Here is a 26,374-nt window from a genome sequence, read left to right on the forward strand (position 1 = left end):
CAAGGCAGGACCTGTGTCATTTTTCCCGCCGTGACGTTTACGTGCGTTCGTGTCGTAAAGCGGTGATTTGTACGGCGACCAAATACATTTGATACTATGCCGAGAGGCTGTTTCGAGTCGGCCGGCCGAGCAGAAATTGAAATGATGAATTTTAATTTCTTTGACGGATCTGGGTGTAACTATGTATAATATGTAGGTACCATGTATTTAATTTAATAAATAAATTATAAAAAAGTATATCCATTATGCTAGCACCCTTAACACAAGCATATTGGTTGCCTACTTTTGGACTAGATGGCGCTGTGAAATTTTATTGTTCAAAGATTTGTTTATTTATTTATCCGCTTTGAGTTTTGTTTGTTTGTTTGTTTGGAGGCAATAGGTTCCGAAAAAAAATTCTTTCACGATTTAGAATCCTAATTTTTTTCTATGTAGCCTATAAAATATTTTCAAAAACTTGAGTCCAAAATCTTTGATAAAATTCGACGTTTAATAAATAAATTAGATAACATATTAATACTTTTTTTTCCAGTACGATTTTAGTACATACTTGTTTTTCAGAAATTCTACGATTTAACTAAACTTCTAAAGTGTTTATATTTTATGCATAATTTATTAACTTCTAAAATATACATATATCCTATTGATAGATGACGTGCTTCGTATTTCAGATTACAATAAAATAACAAGTGAAAACGTAACATTGCATTGCAACTCGCAATTTCGCAATATTGATGAGGAGATTCCATTGGAAAGCATGTATTCATTCCTAGGATTCCCCTAACACCATCAAATTCAAGAGAATTCAAGAGAGTGCAGTTTCCCATCTCATGCTTAGGGACCACGGTTTAAAATAGTGTGGTTGCATAGAGCCTGCAACGGGCAACCGCGTGCGCAGCTGCTCATACTAATTTTCGATACAAAAGCAAGTGTTGGCGCCCTCACGAGTTTTAGCGGAGTTCCATATGGTAGCGGGAGTAGACATAATGGAAATCTATGCTTCTCCGACGACCAGTTGTATGTGGAATACTCCAGAGTATGCGCACACTATAGCCTGGTGATTTTAGCACCTGAGGGAAAAACAAAAAAACATTGTTTACAAAGAAATCTGCGGCAGGTGTAGTGTTTTAATTTTGTTTCAGAAAGATCTCATAATTTTGTAAGTATTCAAATATTTAAACATAATAATTTGTAGATTTTATATCAAAAAATATAATCATTTAACAAAATTAATTTTATTAGAATATTTTAATTCTATTAGAACCATTTTCCACTTCATCGCAGAAGAAGTCGCGGGCAAAAAGCTAGTATGAAATATGTAGTATTGCCCGCGGCTTCACCCGCTTGAAATTTAGTTTGTCACAGATCGTCATAAATTATAGCCTATACATTGTTATTCTGGTCGACGCCAGGGATGGATGAGCGTCGCTGTCGCTGGCGACAGGGTCTTCTGGTTCAGGGTTCATGGCGTAGGTCTCAGGCAAAATGAAATCCACTCGTAGAAATTAATAAACTCAGTGTATTCACGAAAATAATTACACACAGCACTAGAGTCGTATCGGAACTGAGTGAACCAAAGGTCTTGCGATAGGAACTTCCGACCCGAGTGATAGATGAACACAGTCTGCCTAGTACTGCTGTACTGTACTGTAAAGTTTCATCAAAATCTGTTCAGTAGTTTTTGCGTGAAAGTGTAACAAACATCCAGACATCCACACAAACTTTCGTATTTATAATATTAGTAAGACTAGTAAGAAGTAAGATAGTAAGATGAATTATTTTAGTTATTTGTTTACTTATAATAATATTTATTTATTTATTTCTTAGCTCTGTCTGATAATGGATCTGGAGGAGATGCAATGGCCACCTCCGTAACAAAACAATAGAACCCTATGGAGTTTGGGCTTGTGTGATTCGCCTTGACGAATATTTCGTATCCAGGGTCCGATGATGGAGCTGTAAGGGGGCAGATTTTTTTTTCACTATGTGACTGTCTTTATCTTGTACTTAAATATTTTACATATTATACCTATTCGTGTTTCATTATTCGTATCCAGGGTCCGATGATGGAGCTGTAAGGGGGCAGATTTTTTTTTCACTATGTGACTGTTTTTATTTTGTACTTAATATATATTTTACATATTATACCTATTCGTGTTTCATTATGAATCGAAATATAAAAGACTTAATAAACTCTATTAAAAATTTAAATTAATTTATCAAGTTTGAATACCTCATTCTACCTTAAAATTAATAACTTAAATCAAGTCTTAATACGGTCACGGCTCAAGATTTTTTTGTCCATTTCAGCGTTCTTTTTACTCTTTTGACGTTGCGTTGACAGCTTTTACCTAAATTCGCGCGGAATATTTTTGTGAAATGGCTCTTAACACTTGAACAATGTCAATATCCTTTGAAAAATTATAAACAAATGAAAGGTTGTTTTAATTACTATTTTGCTTGTTATTCCATTATTTTACAAAACATTCCTTACTTTATACATTGACAAAAAAAATGTTTATTGCCATGTACAGGTGATTTTTGTGAAAAAAAGTGAATCAATTTTATTTGTTTAAAATGTGTTTTTTTTAATTAAGTATATGAAAGAAAAAACAAATTCCATATAACTTGCTACTTGTAACACTATGAGTACCTATACTTTGAGAATTTTGATTGATTCAGATCTTATTCCGTCTACCCAAAACTTTCCCTGTCCATTAGTACAAATGGATAAGCCATTAATCGCATCATACTTTTAAAGGGACAGGGACATGGGAGCCTGTTAAGATTAATATTCGCGTAATATTCTTAAAATAAATAATGCCAAAATGCATTTTTTTTTTGTTGATGTTAATTTATGGTTGTTCTGCAAGTTGGTCTTGTAACAATTATGTAAGCATTGACATCTGCATAGAGGGATTAGTCCATGATGCGGTTAAGTTTCGTCTGTAGATGTAGGGTAGCCTGATAGGATCGCGTCATTTTTTTCATAGCTTGGCTCGGGATGAGCGAGAATATTGCAAGAGCCGTATTTTGCTCATCCAATTTGGAGTGATGTTTGTAGTTGTAAGTATATTGATTTGTTACACTGTTATTTATTGAGGTTGCGAATGTTTGTTGACCAATAACGGAATAGATTGTACCTAAATAAGTATTTGAATTGTAACTAGAATTTGCTTGAAACAACGTCAGTTGATTTATTTTATATAAATAACGCTTAGTGTATTTGAACTGAAAATTTCAATTTATTATTATTGTATTTTTAATTGATCTTGTGACACTTCTAACTAAGGCATCACGAAATAAAACTTAACATATTATTCAAAGCTTTTATTGAAATTTTTTAGTAATAATTATAAATATGGTAAAATATATCACAGATATTTTCCTTCAAATAAGGCAGTAGTTTTAGTACTATCCTTCAAGTAGCTCTACGCATTTCAGCAGGACAGTCAATAAAAAACCTTCAACAGTACATCAGTCTAAACACTAGCATCTCGTGTAGTTGTTATAGGAGAGTATGTATGTAAATGTAAAATCTTGATGTGCTATCGATTATATCAGCAACTACAATGGAAAACAATTATGAACGTTAATACATGCGATTAGATTTCATTATATTATACAATACAAAAATACTTAAAAACATAAGATACTAAGTTGATTTTTATATTACCTACCTAATTTCGACATTTGTGATTAAATTAAAACGACACTTAATTTATTACAAGTCTGAAAACATTACTACATTAATAATAAGCTTTTTATTTTGTACCACAACATAATTAGTTTACTTTTAGCATTAAACGATTAGCGACTATTTAAGTCTATTTCGAACGTTATTGAACAATAAAACGTAATCTGACTTAGATTTCTTAGAATAGTTTCTTAAAGTTGAAAACTTTACTTAAGTTTTTTTTTTTTTAAATCAACAACTTTATAAAACTAAATAAACAAGTGTTATACATAGTAGGTAGATACATGGTAGGTAGTAGTGTATTTAGGGTGTCAAGTCCTTCTTTTAAATTTTCAGTTCCTTATATTTGCCAAGCCAATAACGTCTTTAGATTATTTACGACTGTCACCACCACCAATCATAAATAAGGGCTTAGTCCTTTTCCTTGTCGTGGATTCGGGGGCATCATAACTATTTACTGACGAGCTAGGCAGGCGTCCAGTACTCGCAGACCTTTTAATTGTGGAGATGGGACTAAAAGATGTGGTTGGTGCAATTTGTGGTACATTTCGCGTAGTATCTAGAGCGCGGGAGCACACGTCCAATATCCTTTCTAACGTAGCACTGCTTATTCTATCTGTATTTCCGTTTGATGGAGAATTGTTGCTTGTGTCTACATTTAGTGTATGTTTACGTTGTCTTACTCCAATACTCATCAAGCCAAATAGATTTAGGCTGAAGGGAATGTTAAGTATGTAATTAAAAATAATCATGACTAGCAATACTATCAGCATAATATTTATAGATATAATTAATATACAGTGTAATATTACATCCAGCGGGAACCAGAGTCCACCTGAAAAAAATACGGAAGGTATCAGTCAAATGCATACCTACTCAAATAATGTGTATGTTTGGAAAATTTTATTACTCAAAATATAACATTGATGATGTCACTACTTTATGTTTACAGTTTGATAAGTTTTCTCAGCTAGAGAGAACATTCTATAGTGTAGGTGCACACTGGGCGACAGTCGCCGCTACTGTTGCCTAATGTGTGCTTACACATAGTCCTAAATTTTTTTATACAAATGAAGTCTATGTATAAGAGGCACCTGCCAACACTATTACATAAATGTTTTTTTTTTATTCCTTGGTAAAATAATACACTTTCTAGGTAGCTGTGGGGTTATTGCTAAATAACATAAAATAAATATAGCTTCAGAAATAACTATCAGAATTGTACCTGTGATTTCATTTATCATTGTATTGACTGTACTACTCAGCACCAACATAGGTTCAGACAGAAATGTGGTGAACATTCTAATGCCAATTTTTAGTGGATTCATGTGCTTCATGAATATTATAGGATCAGGTGGAGGGACTTCACATGAAGATTTCCAAAAATGCCAGCTGCATTTATTTACAGCTGATAGAAATCTGTCCAATTCTTGTTTCTCTGCTTCCTGAAATAAGAACATTTAAAACCTTTTATGAGACATGTAAAAACCAAACAATAATATGAGACATGTAAACATCTCAAGTAATAGACAGGGTCTACAACATACTCTGTCTATTACATGAGATTTATTGTTTAATGTATGAATTTAGCATTTTTGGGATTAATGTTGTTAACACCTTCGCTGCCAGCCTAAAAATGGCACTATTCCGTTCGGGCCATGGGGGACAATGATGGGCGACACTTTAACTTTCCGTTCGGGCCGCGTCGGACAATGATGACCGCGAGTCAGACCTATGTTCAAACCTCTGTATTGAGCCGATGGACAGCATTTCTTCAATAATTCTCATATAAGCTGACCCGCGCGGCTCCCAAGATTAGTGTACGTCACTTGGTTCTCAAGTAAAGCTCGGACTTAGAAAAAAAAATGTGGTTAACGGTAGTGCAATGAAACATGGTAATTACTACAATGCATTTTTGCAAATGTATCAACTTTTTAGCAAGACAATAACTGTTTATTAATTAAAACATATCGTTTACTTATTTTACATAATTTATATTATGCAGGACAATAAAAAAAAAACACTTTCATTGTTGAACAACCACTTTGTATGAAGGGTTGGTACAGGTACTAAGTTCTTTGTACAGCTACAAAACTTATGCCATTTAAAACCTTATTAGTGGCATAAATTATTGTACTTATTAGATGCTTACACCTAGCAGGATTGTCGAGAAAAATAGATTTGTATAATGTATGAAAAAATTTTTTTTTCTTATGGATACTCTATTCTAAAACTTTTTTTATTATTCATGTAGGTCAAATTATTGGCATGTTAAATCAGCTATGTCATTATAATTATTTTTAATTTTAAGATATTTTTAAAGATTATTTGTAAATATACTGACAATTCAATATAGTTTTGACTAAAGAACCGATCGAAAGTGACACTGCAGTGATGGATGAAAAATTCAAAATACAGTCAAACTATTTCTAAAACATCAAGTGGCAAAAATTGGATTAATAACCCAGTTGTTAGTAGCACCTTCCTGTAAATTTCATAATTATATGGCTGTCAAACGAGGCAAAAATCGGAACTAATAGTTCAGTATTGTTAGTAGCGCCTTCCTGACAATGCCATAGCTGAGACGGCTCAGTTTTGGACAACTTTTATACGAATTATTGATAAATTAATTTTTTTTTATAAAATTTAAACCTTTTTTAATTAAAACAATTAGAAAAAATTCACTTTTAGTGTTCCTTTTACGGTATCATCAATTAATTTATTATTTTTTTTAATCGCTATTTAAGACTTATCCTGCTAGTTTCGTTTCTCATTTTATACCTTATAATATTCCTATTTATGCGTAATATAATACATCAAAAACCTATCAATGTAAAACTCTTTATTTTTTTGGTTGTTCTCATTTTTTTTTTTGGTTGCGAGCAGGGATGGTCGACAACATGACCGCGCGGCCCTACGGAACGGATTTTCGAATTTTCGCTCGCTGGGGCCATGGGGGTCAATGATGTCCGACGCTTAATAATACGATGTAGAGACTCAAAAACAACTATATGTTAATAAAATCCTTTATTTATGTTTATAATGTAACGATTTAACAAAAAAAAACAATCGACGAAAATTGAAAAAAATTTTTACTTGGCCTGGTAGGAAAGTGCAGTGTCGGACAACATTGACCGCGTTGGCGTTCAATGTGTTAAATTCATAAAGATTAGATTCGTTTTTGTTTTGTCAAAGTAATCTTTACTAATATAAATACCTTATATGATATGACTACTTCATAAAGATACAATGCAGCAATGACTAGTATGATAACATGTTTATGAGACATGTGCATCCACAGCCAAAACAACACACCAAATGCTGCTAAACCTCCACAACACCATGTGATATAAGTCTGAAAAGATAGAGGTAGATATTACACACTACACCACACAAGACAAGAAATAAAAGAGATGGCACAATTTAGGTTTTACTACAGCAGGGGTGGCCAACTTGATTAGACATAAGATCTACTGTTTACTAACGAAACCCTGGGTGATCTACCACTTACATACTTCTTGAAATCTTAAATGAAACAGCATAGTTTAGTACAATCATGTAGTATTTTTTGCCTTGCCACGATCGACTGGACCAATAGTCGCGATCGACCACACCTGTACTACAGTAATTAATGTTAAGTTATTAATTTTACCTTGTATTCTAAGAATAACGACTGAATATATTCACTCCATGCTATAGCAACTTTCTGTGCAAGAGAAGGTTTGTAAACAGCTTCTTCTACATAGGCAACTGCACGGCGAAACATATCTTCAGTCAGTGCAGTGTTTGATGTTGTGTAGTCCTTCAGGGTTTGCCAATGATCCTGGTCGAATTTTAACAGCAGGGATATATCGGTACTGCCATCTTCGTTTAACTGTAATTTTTAAAATAATGTTAAGAAGATTTTTCAGGGTTTTTTATACATGTAGCAACATTTTCACGTGAGCAAATCTACTATCAAAAGCTACACATAGTGATGAAATGATAGTCTAATCAACATGATTTCATAGAAAACTGTGAAAAAGGGTTTTGCAGTAAAATACAAGCAAAATGCGAACAATAGAAATACGTAAAATGTACTGCTATACCTTTGTTTGTCCAGCATTCAAAATGATTGCAAGAGTTCTCTTGAAAAACCACTCTCCGTTTGCCATGTTTCCATTGGTTTGTATTTTCCTTTTTGGTGGTAATCGAAGGTCTGGAGGAATCTTTCCATCATGAGTGTCAGTTGATGTTTCGTCTTGAATCAAATCCCACGGATCTGGCCCGACACGATTATTACACTGGTTAAAATGAAAACATATGCTTAATAATAAGTAGCCTAGAATCACTTTACACATGATTGCTAAAATTAGAAGATAAACAAATTTAATTCAACAGCCGGCACAATCGATTCAATAACAAATAACAATGACATTAATGACAGCCAGATGACATCATGCCTTTGTTTTTTTTTGTTATTTAACGGCTTTGAAATTTTCATTACTGCCATTAGTAGAATATTTTACGGAACGGGATTAACGGGAATATCAACAGAAAATCCCAGGAACATTAAACTCTGCTACTGAGATGTATTGCCCGTATTTGAAGCTTGAAGGTTAAAAAAAATTGGATATTTAAGAAAATCTTAAGGCCATAAAATCACAAAAAACAAAATGAAAGAAAAAAGACTTGATTGACGTTGGTGACTTGGTGACAATCATGAATTGACAAATGACAATGACAACAAAAGTTGCAGCGAAGCGAAAACTGAAACTCGAACTGAAATTACGAAAAAATATCTTTCGCTAATATTTTTATAACACAATGTCTTCTATCGACTTTGATCCGTCTATAAAATTGTGTCTAAAATATTTACATTCCAGTGCTCCTGATTCAACCGAGCAGTTAAGGTTAACTCTCGATGATATTATTAGGCAGACTTACGGCAATTCTAAGACCTTGGGCAATGTTTTGCCGAAGAAATATTTGGCTGATGAGAAGATGGGATCTCCTAGATCGAAGCATAAAAGTGATAAAGCTTCTAGTAGTAAGACAGTTCCCATTCCACAGCAAAGCCCTCAGCAAATACAGATCCCTGAGCGAGAGAATGATGACGGGTCTGTGATGGATGGCGAGCTGGCCTTCGACCTTTTAGAAGAAGATTTGACCTGTGCAGTGTGCAGGCAAATAGCTGTTCAGGCTGGCAACCGCTTAGTTGAGTGTGATGCCTGTCATGCTCTGTATCATCAGGTATTTATCTATCTAATTATTAATAACATAAATGAGTACAATGCTCAGTGCTTGTTTACAGTTAAATTAATATATTTTATTTTCAGGACTGCCACAAGCCGGTAATAAGTGACAACGATATGGGCACTGATTGGCAATGTGCATCGTGTCTTTCGTCTCAGGGGTTTTCTGCTGGATATCCAAGCAAGGTTACATCTGAGGCCAAGTCCCCTACTCGCATATCCGGATCAACCACACCGGTTAAGATTTCATCGAGCAGTTCCTCTTCTTCGTCCCCATCTAAAGTTGTTACCCCTAATATCAATATAATATCAGCTGATAAACGTCTCCAGAACATGAAGAAGAAAGCAGCAAAGCAACACGAAAAGAAGAAAAGCTCGAAATAAATTAGTCTCGCTGTCATGTTTTATGATTAGGTATACATAGATTAGGAACAGATATCCAATCCTAATAATTGTAAATTCCAATTATTCCTCCTATAATCTTACTTCAATAAAGAACCATTAAGTGAATATCATGTTTTTTTAATATCCTGTTTATAAGGTTTCACATAAGACTTTCTAGGATGCTTCATATAACTATTACTTTATTTATTCAGTGGAGCCCATTTTTCTTCCTGAAACATTTTATGTTTTTATGACAGAACTAGCTTTTGCCCGCGGCTTCACCCGCGTGAATTTTAGTGTCACAGATCGGCATAAATTATAGCCTATATGTTAATCTGGGTTAGAAACAATAATACTGCAAAGTTTCAACAAAATCCGTTCAGTAGTTTTTGCGTGAAAGAGTAACACACATCCAGACATCCAAAGTTTCACATTTCGCCCACATTTCACATGTGGGAGTCATTGGTCAATTTTAAAACTAAATAGGGATTATTTTTAGATTTTTTTTTCTATTTGGCAGCTATGCAGGTACTGGTAGGTATTTCACTTAAATTAAGCTAGGTAGGTTATATCACATCAGTCCAAAACAGCACAGTAGCTAGCTAGTATGAATCAGTCTCCGCTTATGGTATTCGTCCGTTCGTTCGTTCTTTTCAGCCGAAAGACGTCCACTGCTGGACAAAGGCCTCCCCCAAGGATTTCCACTAAGACCGGTCCCGCGCCGCTCGCATCCAGGCACCTCCCGCGACCCTCACCAGATCGTCGGTCCACCTAGTGGGAGGCCTGCCCACGCTACGTACCTGAACGAAGCTCTGTCTCCGTAGAGCAAGCGACGTCTGACTAGGAATTTTGTGTTTGATGGCTTAGACGGATTATTCTACTTTGTTCACCTACTCCTACCTTGGTGATATCATATCACCTGGGTGAATAGTGGAATTTTTAGTGTCCTCATTTTACCTCGGAACCAGCCCCCCCCCCCCCCCCCAGCCCGTGACATGTCCGGCTTTTGTGTTTTAGGACCTGACAACCCTTAATCCTTAAATGCCCAGGGCCCCTAGTAGGTTAACAAAGGCGACCACTTTAGTCGAATCAAGTCACCTGGGTGATATCACCCAGCCAGGGGTGAAATGGTTGACACTAAAACTTCACAAACAACTTCACCCAGGTGAACAAAGTGGAATAGTCCTATAAGACTGCACTGAAAAAAAAACCGAGAAATTACTTAAGTAAGTACGAGTAACACAGAAAATCCACTGTAACTCGTATACTTATGTAATTACTTATCTCTTCAGAAGATTTTTCCATTTATGTTGTTACTTAGATTAAGCAATTAGTAGGTATACAGTTACCTACATATTCGGGAATAACCATATTAAGTAATCACTGCATGTTAGAATTAAATCTGAACTGGAACTGAAATCAAGAATATAATAGGTAGGTAAGTACAGATTTTTTACGCGCATCTTACGCGGCTGTCTCTGTAGACTGTAGAGCAAGCGACGTCTCTTTAGAAAGAAAGAAAGAAAGAAAAAATATTTATTTGGTACTAAAATAATGATACACATTGACATTAAAAAGTGAAATAATACAATTGTTGTACCAAATTGGTCTCTGCTCAGTATGAGGCCATAACGTACTCGGGAGCACGTTACGGCCACTGGTATTCTGCAGAAACCATGAGAGAGGGGCACTTGACCCACAGCGAATGTTACAACTCACAACATATTAAAATAAAGAAAGGAGAATAAGTAGGTGGGTACATTATTTGTGCTATTTTGCGCTATGGAGCATCTTATAATGAATATAATGTATAGTAGCTAATAATAATAAATATGAGAGAAAAGATATAATTATGTGTGTATAATCATTTAGATATTTATATTATATACGTTTAGGTAGGTACTTTAGATATCCTTTTGTATAGATAATAGATGTAACTTTAGGATTACTAATGTTTGGCCAAAAAACGTTTCCCAAATTATCACATCGCAAACAACGTTTCGCAAATTTTCATTTGGCAAATTCTCATTTGGCAAAACAACTTATAGCAAACTTAATTCGCAAATGCCGTTTTTGGCATATTATTGTTTAGCAAATTATTGTTTGGCAAAGTATGTTTTGGCAAACGTTTCATTTGGCAAAAATATTTCACGATACACTATTTACAAAATAATTTGATTGGTGCATAGAATGGAATACAAATTAACTTGTGGTTATTATTTTGTTTAGTGGGTAGTTAATATAAAAGGATGATGGGCACAAATGTATGGAAAGTGGTACCCGCTCCAATAGCCATTAACCAATATATATTTTAAAAGGCATTTAGATGTAGGAAAATGTCTGCTATGGGGCCAGTTCTAATTCACGTTTTGAAAGCAGTAATTCCACTAAGTATTATAATGAAAGTATAACACAATCATCCATGTATACGAGTATGTATTATGACTACAATCTATTAATATAACTAAAAGAAGCATTGAAAAGGAAAGGATTATAGGATTAGAATACAATGTTCCTGTCACCCGTCAGTGTATCTGAGGTTAATCGAACGATAAAAAGCCTTAAAAGCAAATACAGTTATGGAATTGATCAGTTATCGCCAAAACTTTTAAAAAACTGCGCAGATGAATTGTCAATACCATTTCAAAAATTAATCAATCAATCGTTTACCGATGGCGAATTCCCCGACTTGCTAAAACAATCTATAGTAAAACCGGTTCATAAAAAAGGAGATCGTACAGACCCAAGTAATTATAGACCTATTTCTTTGCTACCAACATCTTCAAAAGTATTTGAAAAGGTTATGTGTGAGCGGTTGTACTCTTTCTGTGAGAAATATAGAATCTTTGATGCAAACCAAAACGGGTTCCGAAAAAACCATTCCACAACCTTAGCGGTCTATACATATATCCAAGAAATACTTGACATATTGAACAGAAAAAGCTATGCAGTAGGTATCTTACTTGATATGACAAAAGCGTACGATAAAGTTATGTATAATATACTATTAAATAAAATGTACGGCATCGGAATACGTGGACAGACATACAAATGGTTTAAGTCTTATTTGTCAAACCGAAAACAATACGTAGAAGTAGAATATTTTGACGAAAAAAATAAAAGTATAATATTTTCAAGATCAGACGTATTACAAATGTGTCAGTCTATACCTCAAGGAAGCGTCTTAGGTTGTGTCCTTTTTTTAATTTATATAAATGACCTCCCGAAAATATTAAGTGACAAATGTGTATTATTTGCAGATGACATTTCTTTATTATTACCTTGCACAAATAGCCAAAATCTTAATTTTAAACTCAATGACATTTTTAATAAAATTAGTGACTGGATGATTGACCACAACTTAGAAATTAACTATAAAAAAACAAAATTAATGCAATTTAGACCCCACCAAAAACTCCCCCTTGACATTGAATTTTCATTTAATAACATAAAAATAGAATGCGTTGACACATTTACTCTTTTAGGGCTGAATATAGACACACACGTAAATTGGAAAGCTCATATACAAAATGTAAAAACGAAATTATCTTCCTTTATCTACGCGCTAAGAGAACTAAAGAAAACAACGGACAAAAAATCAGCTTTAACTGCGTATTATGCCTACGCGTACGGATGGTTGCGATACGGAGTAATCATGTGGGGTAATAGCACACATGTAAATGATCTGTTTATACTCCAAAAGAAATGCGTCCGCATTATAGAAAATATTGACGAATCTGTTAGTTGCAAAGATTACTTTAAAAAACACAAGTTATTAACCCTTACTTCGATTTATATATTTGAAATTTGCAAATTCGTAAGGAAATACCCAGCGTTCACTACGAAGATCGTGGACCAAACACACCGTCGTTACCCTACACGATACAAGAACAACCTAGCATTACCACAATCCAAGTTAACACTACACACTAAAGGGCCACTTATTATGTCAATAAAAATATACAATCACCTACCTGAACACCTAAAAGCTGAAACAAATAGCAGGACATTTGAAAATAGATTATAATAATAATAATAAATTTCTTTATTAATTGTAACATAATACAGAGACTTTAAAAGAACTCTGATTTCCGAACTAGGTATAAAATACCTGTATCTCAGAAGATCAGCGCCCTCTTCCACAGATCATAAACAAAGAAAAATTAAAAGTGTTAATAAAGATTGAATCTTAAACAATGTTCACAAACAAAAAACTGATAAAATAGTACATTGTGAGGTGTATGAGTTTGAGGTGTATCGGTGTGTGTGTGCGTGTGTGTGTGTGTGTGTGTGTGTGTGTGTGTGTGTGTGTGTGTGTGTGTGTGTGTGTGTGTGTGTGTGTGTGTGTGTGTGTGTGTGTGTGTGTGTGTGTGTAAGAGCAAATTAATTCTGTGTGAGCTAAAAACGTACTTTTAAAAGTTCCTCAGTCTTCTGGTAGTCAAGCGTAAGCAGCCAGTTTGTTACTTTAATTTTGCATTCATATACAGTACCAGGATAAAAGTTCAGAAGTTTGTTGGCTTGATTATATAAATAAATGGATAGAAAGTAACTTTGTCGACTGGCCAATGCAGTTCGACACTTGGGCACTTCAATTACATTCTTTATTACACGCCTCCCACTAGTTCTCTCAGCGATGTATGGAGTGAAACGATGTTGTCCGGTAATAGTCCGCAAAAAGAATAGTTGCCTTACAGTTAGGACAGAACACTTTTTATACAAGGCAACAGTCGAAAATCTGAAGGGGCTAAAAGTCATTGTTTTTAGCAAGGATCTCTGTGCTCTTTCAATTTGGATCATGTGAGATTTGCAGGCACCTCCCCAAACGACAATACAATAGCCAAGAACTGATTGTGCTAATGCAAAATACACTTTTCGCAAAAGGTCTAAATTGGCCGCATACCTTAGTCTCTTGAAAACCCAAATGAGTTTTCGAGTACGTGATGTAAGTAGCTCAATATGTTGTTGCCAGTTAAGTCGGTAATCTAGTAAAACACCGAGGTATTTAATGGAAGAGGACCTTACAATAGAAAGGCATGTGCACGAATTCTCAAATTTAACGTCACAAGAATGAGCTTTGATGACAAAATCACTTGATTGCACCTTAGAGGCTGAAAATTGTAAGAAGGTAGTTTTGGAAAGATTTAGTGTTAGCAAGTTTCGATTAAGCCATTCAATCACCTTGCGCAACCCAACCTCAGCCCTACCCCGCACCTCGTCCCAAGTCAATCCATGAAACACAAGTGCCGTGTCATCAGCGTATGTGATGACTTTGCCAGAATCAAGCGACATTTGGCATAGATCATTGATGTATATCAAGAATAGACTCGGACCCAGGATACTACCTTGCGGGACTCCATAGGACACATACTCTTCCCTGCTGATATATCTTCCTATCTTGACCTGCTGGACACGGTCACGAAGGAAACTAGAGTAAATAGAAAGCGCGTTACCTCTTATTCCAATCCGCTCTAGCTTGTCCACAAGCCCAGGAATCGAAACAGTGTCGAAAGCCTTGGCGAGGTCCAGGAATATACCAATACACTTACGTTTGCAATCCAAATTATGAGAAACAAAATCTACAAGTGTACGCACAGCATCTTCCGTACTTTTTTTAGGCCTGAATCCAAATTGACAATCTGATAAAATTCTGTTATTTTCCAAAAACGACATTAATCTCCTATTTAACATAGTTTCAAGAATTTTAGACAATGAGGTAAGTACTGATATTGGCCTATAATTCGTAACACTGTCTCGACTCCCACCCTTGTGGACTGGTGTAATAAGCGCTTTCTTAAAGGCTCTGGGGAAGACTCCATGATCGAAGCACAATCTCAGAACAATAGTAAGTGGTGGAACAATAATATCCTTTGCCATTTTTAGGAATTTATTAGGAATTGAATCATACCCCACCGCACAGTCAGTCTTTAGATTTAAAATGATTGATTCAGTTTCAGCTTCATCAGGTGGTAACATTCCCATAGAATTGGCCAAAAATGAAGCTCTAAAAGAAGTTAAATCTCCAGTATCCTTCGGGCGTGCAATTTTATCAGCCAAATCCTTACCAATGCTTGCAAAGAAACCATTGACACAACTAACAGATTTATCGGGGTCATCTGACAGGCGTAAAAGTTCGTCAGGATTTGATTTTTTGTTAGGTGCGTCAATAATTGATTTGATAGCAGACCAGGTTTGTTTATTATTCTTAGCGGTATAGATCAAAGATCTGTCGTATTGGGTTTTGACTTTCTTAATGAGCGAGTTACAGAAATTTCTGTATCGCTTATAGCAGGTTTCCGCTTCGGTGCTACTAGGATGGGCCCTGGCCCTTTCATGTAGTTTATCACGATGTTTGATGCATCTAAGCAAACCCGGGGTGATCCAGGGCTTTATAGTTCTTTTTCTTCTAGGGATTCTAATTTCCCTCGTATTACTAGTTACAGCAAAAGAAAGCTTATCGACAAATGATTGTGCAATCTCTTCAACACTTGAGAATGATGTTACAAATGAGAAATCCACCTGTTTAAGATGATCTAAGGCATCCACGAGGTTACATTTAATGGAGTAAGGATTACAAGACATTTTAGATTTTTCCCTATCTAAATTGAGTATAATTGAGGCGTGATCAGTTATTGTGGAATTAATTACAATTACTGTTGCTGACATACGGGATTTTATCAATATGTGATCTAGGCAGTTATTTAATCTTGTTGGAAAGGAATGTCCTGGAAGAAGACCAAGCTCAGCGGAAAGATTAAGATATGAGGAGCTATTTCTATCGCTGCTACCTATCTTTATATCAATGTTAACATCGCCTACCAAGACAATATTATCTGCACGTATTGGCATAATTATGTTTTCTAGCGATTGAAGAAAACCATCAGTGTTATATATAGATGGTGACCTATAAGTACAAACTATAACAATATCTGGGACAATATTTAACACCATGAAGTTAGCACCAATCGGGTCTGGTTCTTCAACAGTACATCTGATATCTTCCTTTATGTATATAACAATTCCATCATTTTGGTTCAAATATTTTTTAGAATAGTAACATTTATAGTTATCAAGAGTCGGTGGCAATTTGTGTTCACTAAGCCAGCATTCCGTCAAAACAATGACATCATTTTCAAAATCAAGCCTGGCAAGGTGAGCACAAAAGTCATTGAAATTCCTGTAAATACTACGAATATTTTGAGTGATAATGTTTAAAGAATGATTACCTCTTGCCTTAATTATTTTACTGCATGAGTCAGTGTCACAAAGATGAGCTGTCGCCACAGTAATATTATCAATATCCTCAGATATATTGTTCGTCATTTGTTCAAGGCCTGTTACGATTAATAGAACTTTCATCACATACATTAAATATCAAAGAAGAAATGTGGTGGAAACTGAGATGCAAGATGACCCAGCAGATTATAAATATTTTTATCGATCCGCAAAAAACCAAGGCTATACCTAAGATCAGCTTGAATGCAACTGGTATAAAAGCATGATTTGATTTTGAATAAGTTATAGACCAGAATGTGTGCAAAAATATGTCCAAAGTTACAAGGTTATTTGTTATTAAATTTTTTAAATATAGCTCATTAGTGTTTGTGTAAATAAGTGTTTTGGTGTGTAAAAATTGTATCTTGTTATTTACTAAGTGTGTAATAATGTGGTAAATTTGTGTTTGGATGTGTAAAGTGTTGGTTTTTATGTGTGGGATTAGTGTTTTCATGCGTGTACTTAAAAAAATACTTGAATCAAAAACAATAAATGATTCCAAATATAAGATAGGTTGGTATGAAAGTAGCGGTTGAAGTGAAGGAACTAGTCACTTTTCTAGACGTAATTTAGAAAGAGCATCCTCGGAGTCCACAAGTATAAACCGTTCATTCGAATCCCGTCGAAGGTAAATTTTCCCGTATGATATCCAGCAAAATTTATAAGAATTTTCAGCAGCAAAGTCACGAGCCAGACGAAACAGCTGATGTCCTCTCGGCGACAGGCTTTCAGAAATGAAAATCGGTTTCTCAGGTCCATCAAATGAGAGAAGTTTAGTATTGAATTTGTTTGAGCTGTTTTTGCGATTATATTCGCGGGTTTTTTTTATAATTTTGTCTCTCTTTACAGCACTAACAAAATCCACCACCACTGTGCCTGGCTTATCTGACTTACTTCTGGTGCGAAAAACTTCTTTTATCTCCTGCTGCTGAACCTGAACGCCCAAAACATTTCCCGTTTTTATTATGACATCGCATAAATCGTCCTTAACTTCGTTCTCTTTCTTAGGAACATTTTTCAGCTCCAACCTTGTCGAATAAAGAGTGCGCTCCAGAGTCTCAATCCTTGACTCCAGTTGCCTGATATACAAGCGGTCAGTTTTTCTCTCATTCGCGGCCTCCTGCATTTGAGATTGGAGTTCATCGTATTTTTTAGAGACGAATTCGATCGATGTCACAATATTATTATTTTGGCTAATGATTTCAGTCATTTTAGATTAAGGAATATACTTAATCAGAAAACTTATTATAATTTGAAAGAATTTTTAGACGATAAGTTTTTGACATGATTTAACATTTTGACATGATTTTACATTTTTGACATTATTTAATTTATACACATATTTATTTATATTTATTTTGAAAATTTCTTGACATTTAAGGATTTTTAGGTTATTATTTATTAATGTTGACCTGAATAATAAATTAGTAGGACCTAACTGCTTACCACTTGATATTTAACATGACATTTCAACACTTGACAATAATTAGCATGACATTTTAACAATATTTTTCCATTTTTAATAATTCATTAATTCTAACTTTATTTTATAATTATCGAAACGTTTAATAATGACATTTCCACCAAACTCAATTTGTACATTAATTTCTTTTGACTAGTAAGATCGTCGTTCTGTCTCCTTCCTAAAGTTGCTGTGCCCTAACTGGGTCCACATTGTATAACTGCCTAAATTTTAAGACCTATAAATGTGAATGCTAATGTGGTTATGCAATAAAAGTATTGAGTATTGAGTATTGAGTATACCTACGATGAACTACCCAAGCTATTAGCCCTTTATTCGCTTTCATCATCATCATCATGATCATTTTAGCCATAGGACGTCCAGTTGAACGTAGGCCTCCCCCAATGATTTCCACAATAATGGCCGGTTGGTGGCAGCCTGCATCCAGCGCCTTCCCGCTACCTTTATGAGGTCGTCGGTCCATCTTGTGGGTGGACTTATTGGGTCTTGTGGGTTTATTCGCTTTAGCAACTCATAATAAAACCCTTAAGAAGTAATAAAACTTTAACCCCTTTATTAATAAAAGTTACACCCTAGTTGAACTCTGGCTCAAATTGTCATTTGGTATGGAAATGTCATTTTAATCCAAGGTTCTTCCTAGGTGTAACTTTTTATTAATAAGGGGGTAGTACTTCTTTAAATAAAAATATTTATTTCACAATTATCCCTATCAATAATTATAGAGTTAAGGAAGGATGCTGGAGCAGTAAACCCTTCCTGCCTCGCATAACCTAAGTACCATACGATGGACACGTATGATACTTCTTCTTCTTCTTCCTCGGTCCCTCACTGATGAGGATCGCGACCACAGGTAGTGTTCCTCCACAGACTGAGGCCATAAGCTGTGTGAATCGCACGATGCAAACTCCCGCCCACCGTCTTCCTCACCGCGTCCGACCATCTCGTCGGTGCCCTGCCCCGAGCGCGTCCCCCTTCATACTGTATGATACTTAGGTTACACAAAAAGTATCTTTATCTTCGAACGCAACCAGATCTGAGGCTGGTGGCCATAGTAAATGTTGTTCGTCTTGGTAAGACCTTTCAAATGACACTACAAACATACTTAACTATTGGAGCCGGGTACCATTCTGCAAAAAAGTATGTATATCTTCGTACACAACCAGATCTGAGGCTGGTGGTCATAGTAAAAGTTGTTCATCTTGGTAAGACCTTTCAAACGATACTAGACACATATCTATTGGAGCCGGGTACCATTTTGCCCATTGTCCTTTGTTCTAAATAAATTTTCATATTTCATTGTTTTTATCGAAATTTCCAAATGATTCATTAACAATAGAGGTGATTCTAGCGCTGGGCGGCCGCTGCCGCGGCACGCTTCACTCGCCTTCGCGCGTTAAGGGTCACTGTTCTAACCTAACCTAACCTACTATTTTATGCAATACCTACTTTCTGCAACCATACTATTTTCTGCAATCTCTTTGTTTTACATAAAATTCTTGTGAAAACCATGATCATCTGCCTTATGGTTTGATTTGTGGGTAACGGTGGGTAAGTATGTGAAGTGTCAATTTGACCAAACAAATTATTTGGGATATAATATTTGGCAAAATAAAACATTTGCTATATAAATATTTGCCAAGTAAAATTTGGCCAAATGATAATTTGACCAATTGAATTAGTTGCGAAAAGTACAGTTGCTAAAAGTTCATTTGGGAAATGAAACTTTGGCGATAAGTTGTTTGCGAAGTGAAATTTGGCGAAAAGTAATTTGGCCAAACGGAAGGATACCGTAACTTTAACTTTACCTTGAAGGCTCTGACTGTGTCACTATTACGAATTGGTGGAGGAATGTTGTTCCAACATTTTGTTGCTAAGTACCTGAAGCTGCCACGAAAAGCAGCAGTCTTGTAAGGAGGACATATCAATCGATCTGTAATACGTGATTGGCGTTGCGTAAATTTCAATTTGTTAAACAAGTAGGGAGGACTTTCATAATTTATTACTCCAAAAAGAAGACTCGCGAAATGCATTACTCGTCGTGACTCCATGTTAAGAAGGTCACTTCTATTTAAATATGGCGTCACGTGTGCTCTGCGAGGGATCGAGAAACAATATCTGGCACAGGAGTTCTGGACGCGTTGAACAAGCTTCTTAGTCCGTCCTAGCAGGCAACCACCGATAACTGTATCCGCATAATTTAATTTTGATAATATCAGAGTTTCACATAGGCGTACTCTCAATCCTTCACTCAAAAACTGTCTGACCTGATATAATACCTTCAAGCGATAATAACATTGTTTTAGGCACATGTGATTCAAAATGTAAATTACCGTCTATTTGCACACCTTTAGGGATATTTTTGTTTGATGGCATAAGACTGCACTGAAAACTACTAACTGTAATTCGTCTAAATTATCTTTTCAGACGATTTTTCCATTAGTACCTACCTAATATGTTAATCAGATGTTGCTAAAGCAATTACAGTTACATATTCGGGAATAACCATATTAACCACTGCATGTTAGAATTGAAACTGAACTGAAACTGAAATCAAGAATACAGATTTTTTTATTTTCACGACCCGACGATGTAACCAATCCTGAGAAAGTCATCCTCTTATTGGCCGAATGCTAGAGTTGGGCGTTTCGGGATAGATAGGGATGCTGCATCGTTTCAGCCGACACCCTTTTATTTCAGACTTTATTCAAAGAGCAGTAGAGTTCATGTTACCCTGTAGAGATTCTGATACTCTGAAGATGTTGTTACGCCTCCTATAGATTATCTTTTTGGAAAATACTCTCTTGACTGTGCAAGATTAGTTTCAGGGCGGAGTGTTGCGTGGGCGGTATCACTAGAATGGTATCCGTTCACTATATCAGTTTGTGAAACCCGTGAAAGTGTCGAAAAGTGGTCAGTTTTTGTGTTGATAAATTATTCCTTTTTGGCTAAACCAAGGGTCCTAGCTGTTTTAGTTTGTCTAGCTGAACTTCTATTAAGGTAAATTTTAAATAACTAAAAATTAGTATCTACAACTCAATCATCTACTCGTACCTTCGTACCTTATTATACTCGCTTACTTATTTTGCATACTTTAGCTTTTCACAATTAGGTAACGACTGTTTTTGGTCCTACTGGTAGGTAAGATTATCATATCTAAAACTAAGTGAAATTAGTTATGTTTTATTCCAGTATCTAACCATCTAATACTTACCTATTTAACTACATGGATGGGCATAGAGTAAAATAATATTGCATTGCTGATTTTAAAGTTTCATTTTTTAGGCTTTGTCTATCCAATAATCTGCAGGAAGAAGTTTTAGGTAATTTGCATTTCTTTGTTTCATTACTTAGAATAAGTAGTTTCTAAGCAAACGTCTGTCCATCCAGAATCTTGATCATGAATCAAATCAACACCGGGCGAGCGCGGGTGCCGAAGTGCGCGCGGTGCCGCAACCACGGCCTGATTTCCAGCCTCCGCGGGCATAAGAAAGCCTGTGCCTACAGGCACTGCCAGTGCCCTAAATGCGGGCTAATCAAGGAACGACAGCGCATCATGGCTGCACAGGTATTTAATTTTTTTTATCCACAACGAGGAAGGTCTTGTCCTGCATCTCTCCTGATGGAAAGTGATGATCAGGCTGAAGGTGGACTCAAGTTTCACCCGATATCCTCTACCACAGAGGAACTGGGTATCTTACTTACCTGATACCTCCAACAGCCGGAACACAACAATATTCTTCTTATTGTCGTGTCGACAACAAACCTACAGAGCGTCAGCCCAAAACTCCGCCACGAGAATGGCGTTGTCAGTAGCCTTCACAACAATATTGTTATGGCGATAGACTTAGGTAAGCTGGTGGTAGCTAGCCAGGCGGTTTTAGAACCAAACCGAACAGAAAAATCTGCCCCCACTGGAATCCAACCCGGGACCTCTGAGTCTGCCTAGTATTTTGGTCTTACCACAAGATTAGAGGCAGAAATAGTCCTTTCTACCTATTGCTCTTAGATTTATTGCTATTCGTATAATTATAATAAGTTAATACCTAATATTTTATGCCTGTCTACGATTTTACCTTTGTATCATGTCAAGAATATACAAATAGGTAGGTATTTTTATTTATTTCCTTTTAACTTACATAACTCCAATTTATTATACCGTAACCATAAGGCATTATCTGCCAGTTAACCTTTTTCACCTAAACAAAAAAATCTAACGCAGTAGTAAAATATGAATTATCAATGTAAATTATTCATGTCTATAAAATTATACGGTCGTGAAGTTGCTAGGTACTATTAATTTATTTAAATCTACTACATAGTAGTAACAAAGATAGTGCCTAGGTAAGTAGTAAATAAGTTTAAAATAATCATTATTTAACATGGAAATACTACATTCAGTAAAAATGCACAACGCTGCACTTTTCATTATTTAAAAGTCCTACGCGTTACCTAGTTGCCATCCAACGACACTAACAGAAAAGTTCCAATATGAACTTCCAATTCCAAAATAACTGCAATTTGGAGGCGTTAATGTGTTTTAATGTAGTGAAATCGAGCCGGGCTAATGCGGCGCGGTTTATTTGGACAAGTGGCTCGTGTTTACCGCCACGCCGGATGAACCATCGATCGTGTACACAGTAATGCATCCATGTCCCACTCTCATCTTGAATTCATCATTTTATCGGACGCATTTAGGTTAAAACAACGAGTTACGATTTAGATGTATAATTAAAATACTTTAGTAAAAATAATAATTAGTTAAAATTAAGAAAAGTTCAGTTTCTTGAGTCTAAAATATATTATCGGAGGGGAGATAAGCTAAAAACCTTGTCGGGTATTTTTGAATTACCTTGTTAACTATACAGTTTGTATGTAATTTTCATCGTTTTTGTAATATGGCTGACTTATTTCTCTATTAACCGCATAAAGGCAATAAAAGTGTTTTCATCAAGGAACTGAGAAATCACCCGGAAACGTGAAATAATGATGTATTTGTACAACAAACCAAAACAGATCGTCCGGGCAGGAGCTAACTGATATAAATTCCGCAGCGGTTCAGTAGATTTGATTTTCGGGATCGAGTTTCGTTTGCTTTACCAATGAACCTGTCTCGTAGGGGCCGCCACAGCCGCGGGCGTTCCCCGTGGTGACCGCTCGCCACTACACAAACATGCACTGTTTGTCATTGATTTTCCGCCAAATTAATTTATCAGATTAGGATTTCTCTGTGATTGTGTGAACACGCGTTAGATTTCCATTTTTGTAGAGCGCTACGATGCTACGGATTCTACATGCTACGAAATAACTTTAGGTACAGGCCACACAGCTTCGAGTTTCGCCTGGCCGGCTAAAGCTACATTGCACTCTTAATTATGCTTCTCATTAAGCGTTAAGGGCTGCTATCCAAATATGGCACGTTCTACTAAACAATCATTTAGGGTTAAATCCTGAAACACGTTCTGGAATTATACAGATTTTATCCAATCAATTTCTAATTTATGCTGGAAAAGTTACGAGGACTGGGGGCTAGGCTAGTGAGCTGAGACAAAGCTGGGCGGGGGGCTGTTGTCATATTTTAATAAAGAAACTTAGAAGATAACAATATGGTTCAGTACCTATTGTTAGAAGCGTCGTCTCAGTTTGTAAATTTTTCAATAATTTTTGAAATAGGTAGCGCTGAAGCGACAACAAGCGGCTGAAGACAAAATTGCTCTACATTTGGCTTCCGTGGAGACTGGGACTTCTTTGGAGAGCCTGCCCCCGGGGCGCATATACGGGATGCGGGTCACGGGGCCCTGCCCCAGCCCTGGGCCTGAGCCTGACTCCGCTGCTGATGATCATACGGTATGGAAGGTTCAAAGGCTTTTAATTAGCTATAAAAAGTTAAGACAGAAATAGTAGAGACGGACCTAATCTGAAAGTAGTAATACATTAAAATACTTTTTGACTTGCGATCGCAGTTAACTTATAGTCAAATTATCATGCACTCTGTAAAAGGAAATAAATAATTAATTTGTGACAAGATCGCTTTCTAAAAGGCCGCCTATGCTATTACGATTTGGTTTTTTTTTTGTGTCTGTTTTCGTTATACTGCTTTTTTGGCACATAATGAATAACAGGGTAAACATCAACGCCTTATCCAAACTCCTTATAACAGGGATATATTTTTTACGCTCAGATTTGCAAAGCTTACGTTTCTCACACAGCCCATCCACATCGACAGCGAGACGAGCGACTCTATGCCGGACTGCTGCACCACTTCACCCGATTCTGCTGCCAGCTCTTCAGCTACACGATCTCGGTACAACTTTTTTGTCGCTTTTCTAAGTAGGTATTTATGAAATAGTAAAAGGTATGACTACACATATCACATGGGGAGAATGTAAGAAAATAACACGTAGCACGCTAAAGATCCTCTGTAACCTACAGGTTGTTATTTAATAATAAATACTTCAACATGCGTATTATATTTTAAGTAATGTGGCATGGTAATGCGTAGGTATGGTAATACAACTAATAAATTACGAGTCATCGTTATATAGGCGATTGTTTTCTCATTAATTAAAATTACAAATGAGCATTGTTTACACTGCACTCTTCTCATGAATGTCGTAAGTAGCGACAAAGGGAGAACTACCTATGCGAACATCAGACCTCCCCATCAAGTTAGGCTACTCATTCTATTACTATAGTATAGGAAATGAACTGGTTATGACGATAAAGATCGGTTGCACTAATGGAACTAATCGCACTCCTCTTTCTCACCACTGTAACTCCTGTATCGTCAGAACAATCTCATTGGAGTCGAAACTGTATACATTGCAGTCTCACCATTGTAGGTTGACTAGTTCCGTGAAATAGCTTACAGTCTTGGTGGAAATTCCACCATGGAACCCGCAATGAATTTAATCCTACTAATCCTACTAATATTATAAATGCGAAAGTTTGTGTGGATGTCTGGATGTTTGTTACTCTTTCACGCAAAAACTACTGAACGGATTTTGATGAAACTTTACTGTATTATTGTTTACGACCCAGAATAACATATAGGCTATAATTTATGACGATCTGTGACAAACTAAATTTCACGTGGGTGAAGCCGCGGGCAAAAGCTAGTCAGAAGAATAAAGAAGAGTTCGGAATATAACAACGACTTTTACACTAACAGCGAGGATGGAGTGGACATCGAGGGCGCGGTCAGCTCTGCCGGGCTGGAGATGCTTCGGAAGCTGTTCCCTGGCAAGAAGCGCTCTGTTCTTGAGCTGGTGCTGCGCCGATGCAACCACGACCTGCTGCGAGCCGTTGAACACTTCAACGCTACTCATGTATGTATTTTTATGGTAAGAAACGTAGTATGAGTTATTGTCAATATGAGTGTACCTATTATCAAAAAGTTCATTCAAATGATTCATTAACCAAAATCTGATTTTAATTTATAAGATACTTTATTTTAAAAAACTTATGAGAACCGCGTCTCCGGAAACTGTTATATTCAATTGTTTCTTTTTAAGTTGTTCCTAATTTCTTGAAGAGATTTCTTTTTTTGGAATAAGTCTTTTCAAGTGCGCTATTACACGTCCAAGAAAATAGTGTAAAATTAGAAATGCTATCTAATTTTACACTATTTTCTTGTACCTTAGCCGTGTCTTATTTACAGATTCAACAAGAAAAGGGGGCGGCCAGTTCGAGCGCTTCCAGCTTCGAAATGTCCGTATCAAGCACGGAGGAGGTTGAAAAGCGGTGGTCGGCTTTTCGTCCAGTTGGACCTCGCGCGCCTCTCCTCCCAGCACTAGTGATGGGCAGGGTCTGTGGCTCAGACTGGCTAGTGCCATTACCAGCGCTTCCCACTTTGTCTGCTCCATTACTTCTGCCCCTACAACACCCCCACCAGCCTCCACCCCCTTGCAACCCATGCGCTCCCGACTGCCGACAATGCAATGCTCACCACTAAGATAAACGCTTTAGTTTAGTTTATTGTATTTATATTAGGTTTTGTTGCCATTGCAGTATAGGAACTAAGATGTGATAATTTAATGCCAAACTGTTTTATCCTAAGTATGCTTTGTAATTATTATTGATATTATGAAAATAAACACCATCGTATTACCTATATTATTTCAATGCATTTTTTATTTTAGATAACCATTATTTAAGGCTGAGTTGCACCACCTAACTTTAACGGTAACTATAACGATAACCGGTACTTTTTGTATGGAGTTTGACATATTTTTGACGTTTGTCAAAGTTAAAATAAGATGGTGCAACCCAGGCTAAGAGTACAACGCCCATGGAAGATGAAACCGC

The 26,374-nt window shown here is 36.1% G+C and overlaps 3 protein-coding genes across 4 annotated transcripts in view; 2 read left to right on the forward strand and 1 right to left on the reverse strand.

Moving 5' to 3' along the window:
• LOC135088635 (uncharacterized) overlaps window positions 1-8,102 on the reverse strand; it is a 65,808-nt gene extending 57,706 nt beyond the window's left edge. Inside the window, exons 1-5 of one of the 2 annotated variants that reach the window (XR_010261068.1) lie at window positions 7,786-8,102; window positions 7,350-7,571; window positions 6,915-7,052; window positions 4,923-5,142; window positions 3,782-4,532 (exon numbers count right to left, since the gene is read on the reverse strand). Coding sequence is in view for 1 of the 2 variants with exons in the window: in XM_063983557.1 (XP_063839627.1) it covers window positions 4,069-4,532; window positions 4,923-5,142; window positions 6,915-7,052; window positions 7,350-7,571; window positions 7,786-8,037 (1,296 nt within the window). In the remaining variant the exon portion in view is untranslated. Of the gene's footprint in view, window positions 1-3,315; window positions 4,533-4,922; window positions 5,143-6,914; window positions 7,053-7,349; window positions 7,572-7,785 lie in introns of those variants that run through there. The other variant, XM_063983557.1, reaches the window with a different exon arrangement.
• A 294-nt stretch (window positions 8,103-8,396) lies between these two features.
• Window positions 8,397-9,441, forward strand: LOC135071490 (integrator complex subunit 12-like). Its single transcript, XM_063965266.1, has 2 exons — window positions 8,397-8,929; window positions 9,016-9,441. The coding sequence occupies exons 1-2, from the start codon at window positions 8,504-8,506 to the stop codon at window positions 9,313-9,315; spliced, it is 726 nt and encodes a 241-aa protein (XP_063821336.1). The 5' UTR covers window positions 8,397-8,503; the 3' UTR covers window positions 9,316-9,441.
• Window positions 9,442-20,907: 11,466 nt separating this feature from the next.
• LOC135071491 (doublesex and mab-3 related transcription factor 3) lies at window positions 20,908-26,092 on the forward strand. The gene is made up of 6 exons (XM_063965268.1): window positions 20,908-21,067; window positions 21,458-21,635; window positions 23,741-23,914; window positions 24,277-24,371; window positions 25,239-25,395; window positions 25,728-26,092. Exons 2-6 carry the CDS (start codon window positions 21,468-21,470, stop codon window positions 26,019-26,021), a joined length of 888 nt encoding a protein of 295 aa, XP_063821338.1. The 5' UTR covers window positions 20,908-21,067; window positions 21,458-21,467; the 3' UTR covers window positions 26,022-26,092.
• The last annotated feature ends 282 nt before the right edge of the window (window positions 26,093-26,374 follow it).

The sequence above is a fragment of the Ostrinia nubilalis genome, chromosome 4, assembly GCF_963855985.1.
Source record: "Ostrinia nubilalis chromosome 4, ilOstNubi1.1, whole genome shotgun sequence".
In the NCBI taxonomy this organism is placed as follows: Eukaryota; Metazoa; Arthropoda; class Insecta; order Lepidoptera; family Crambidae; genus Ostrinia; species Ostrinia nubilalis.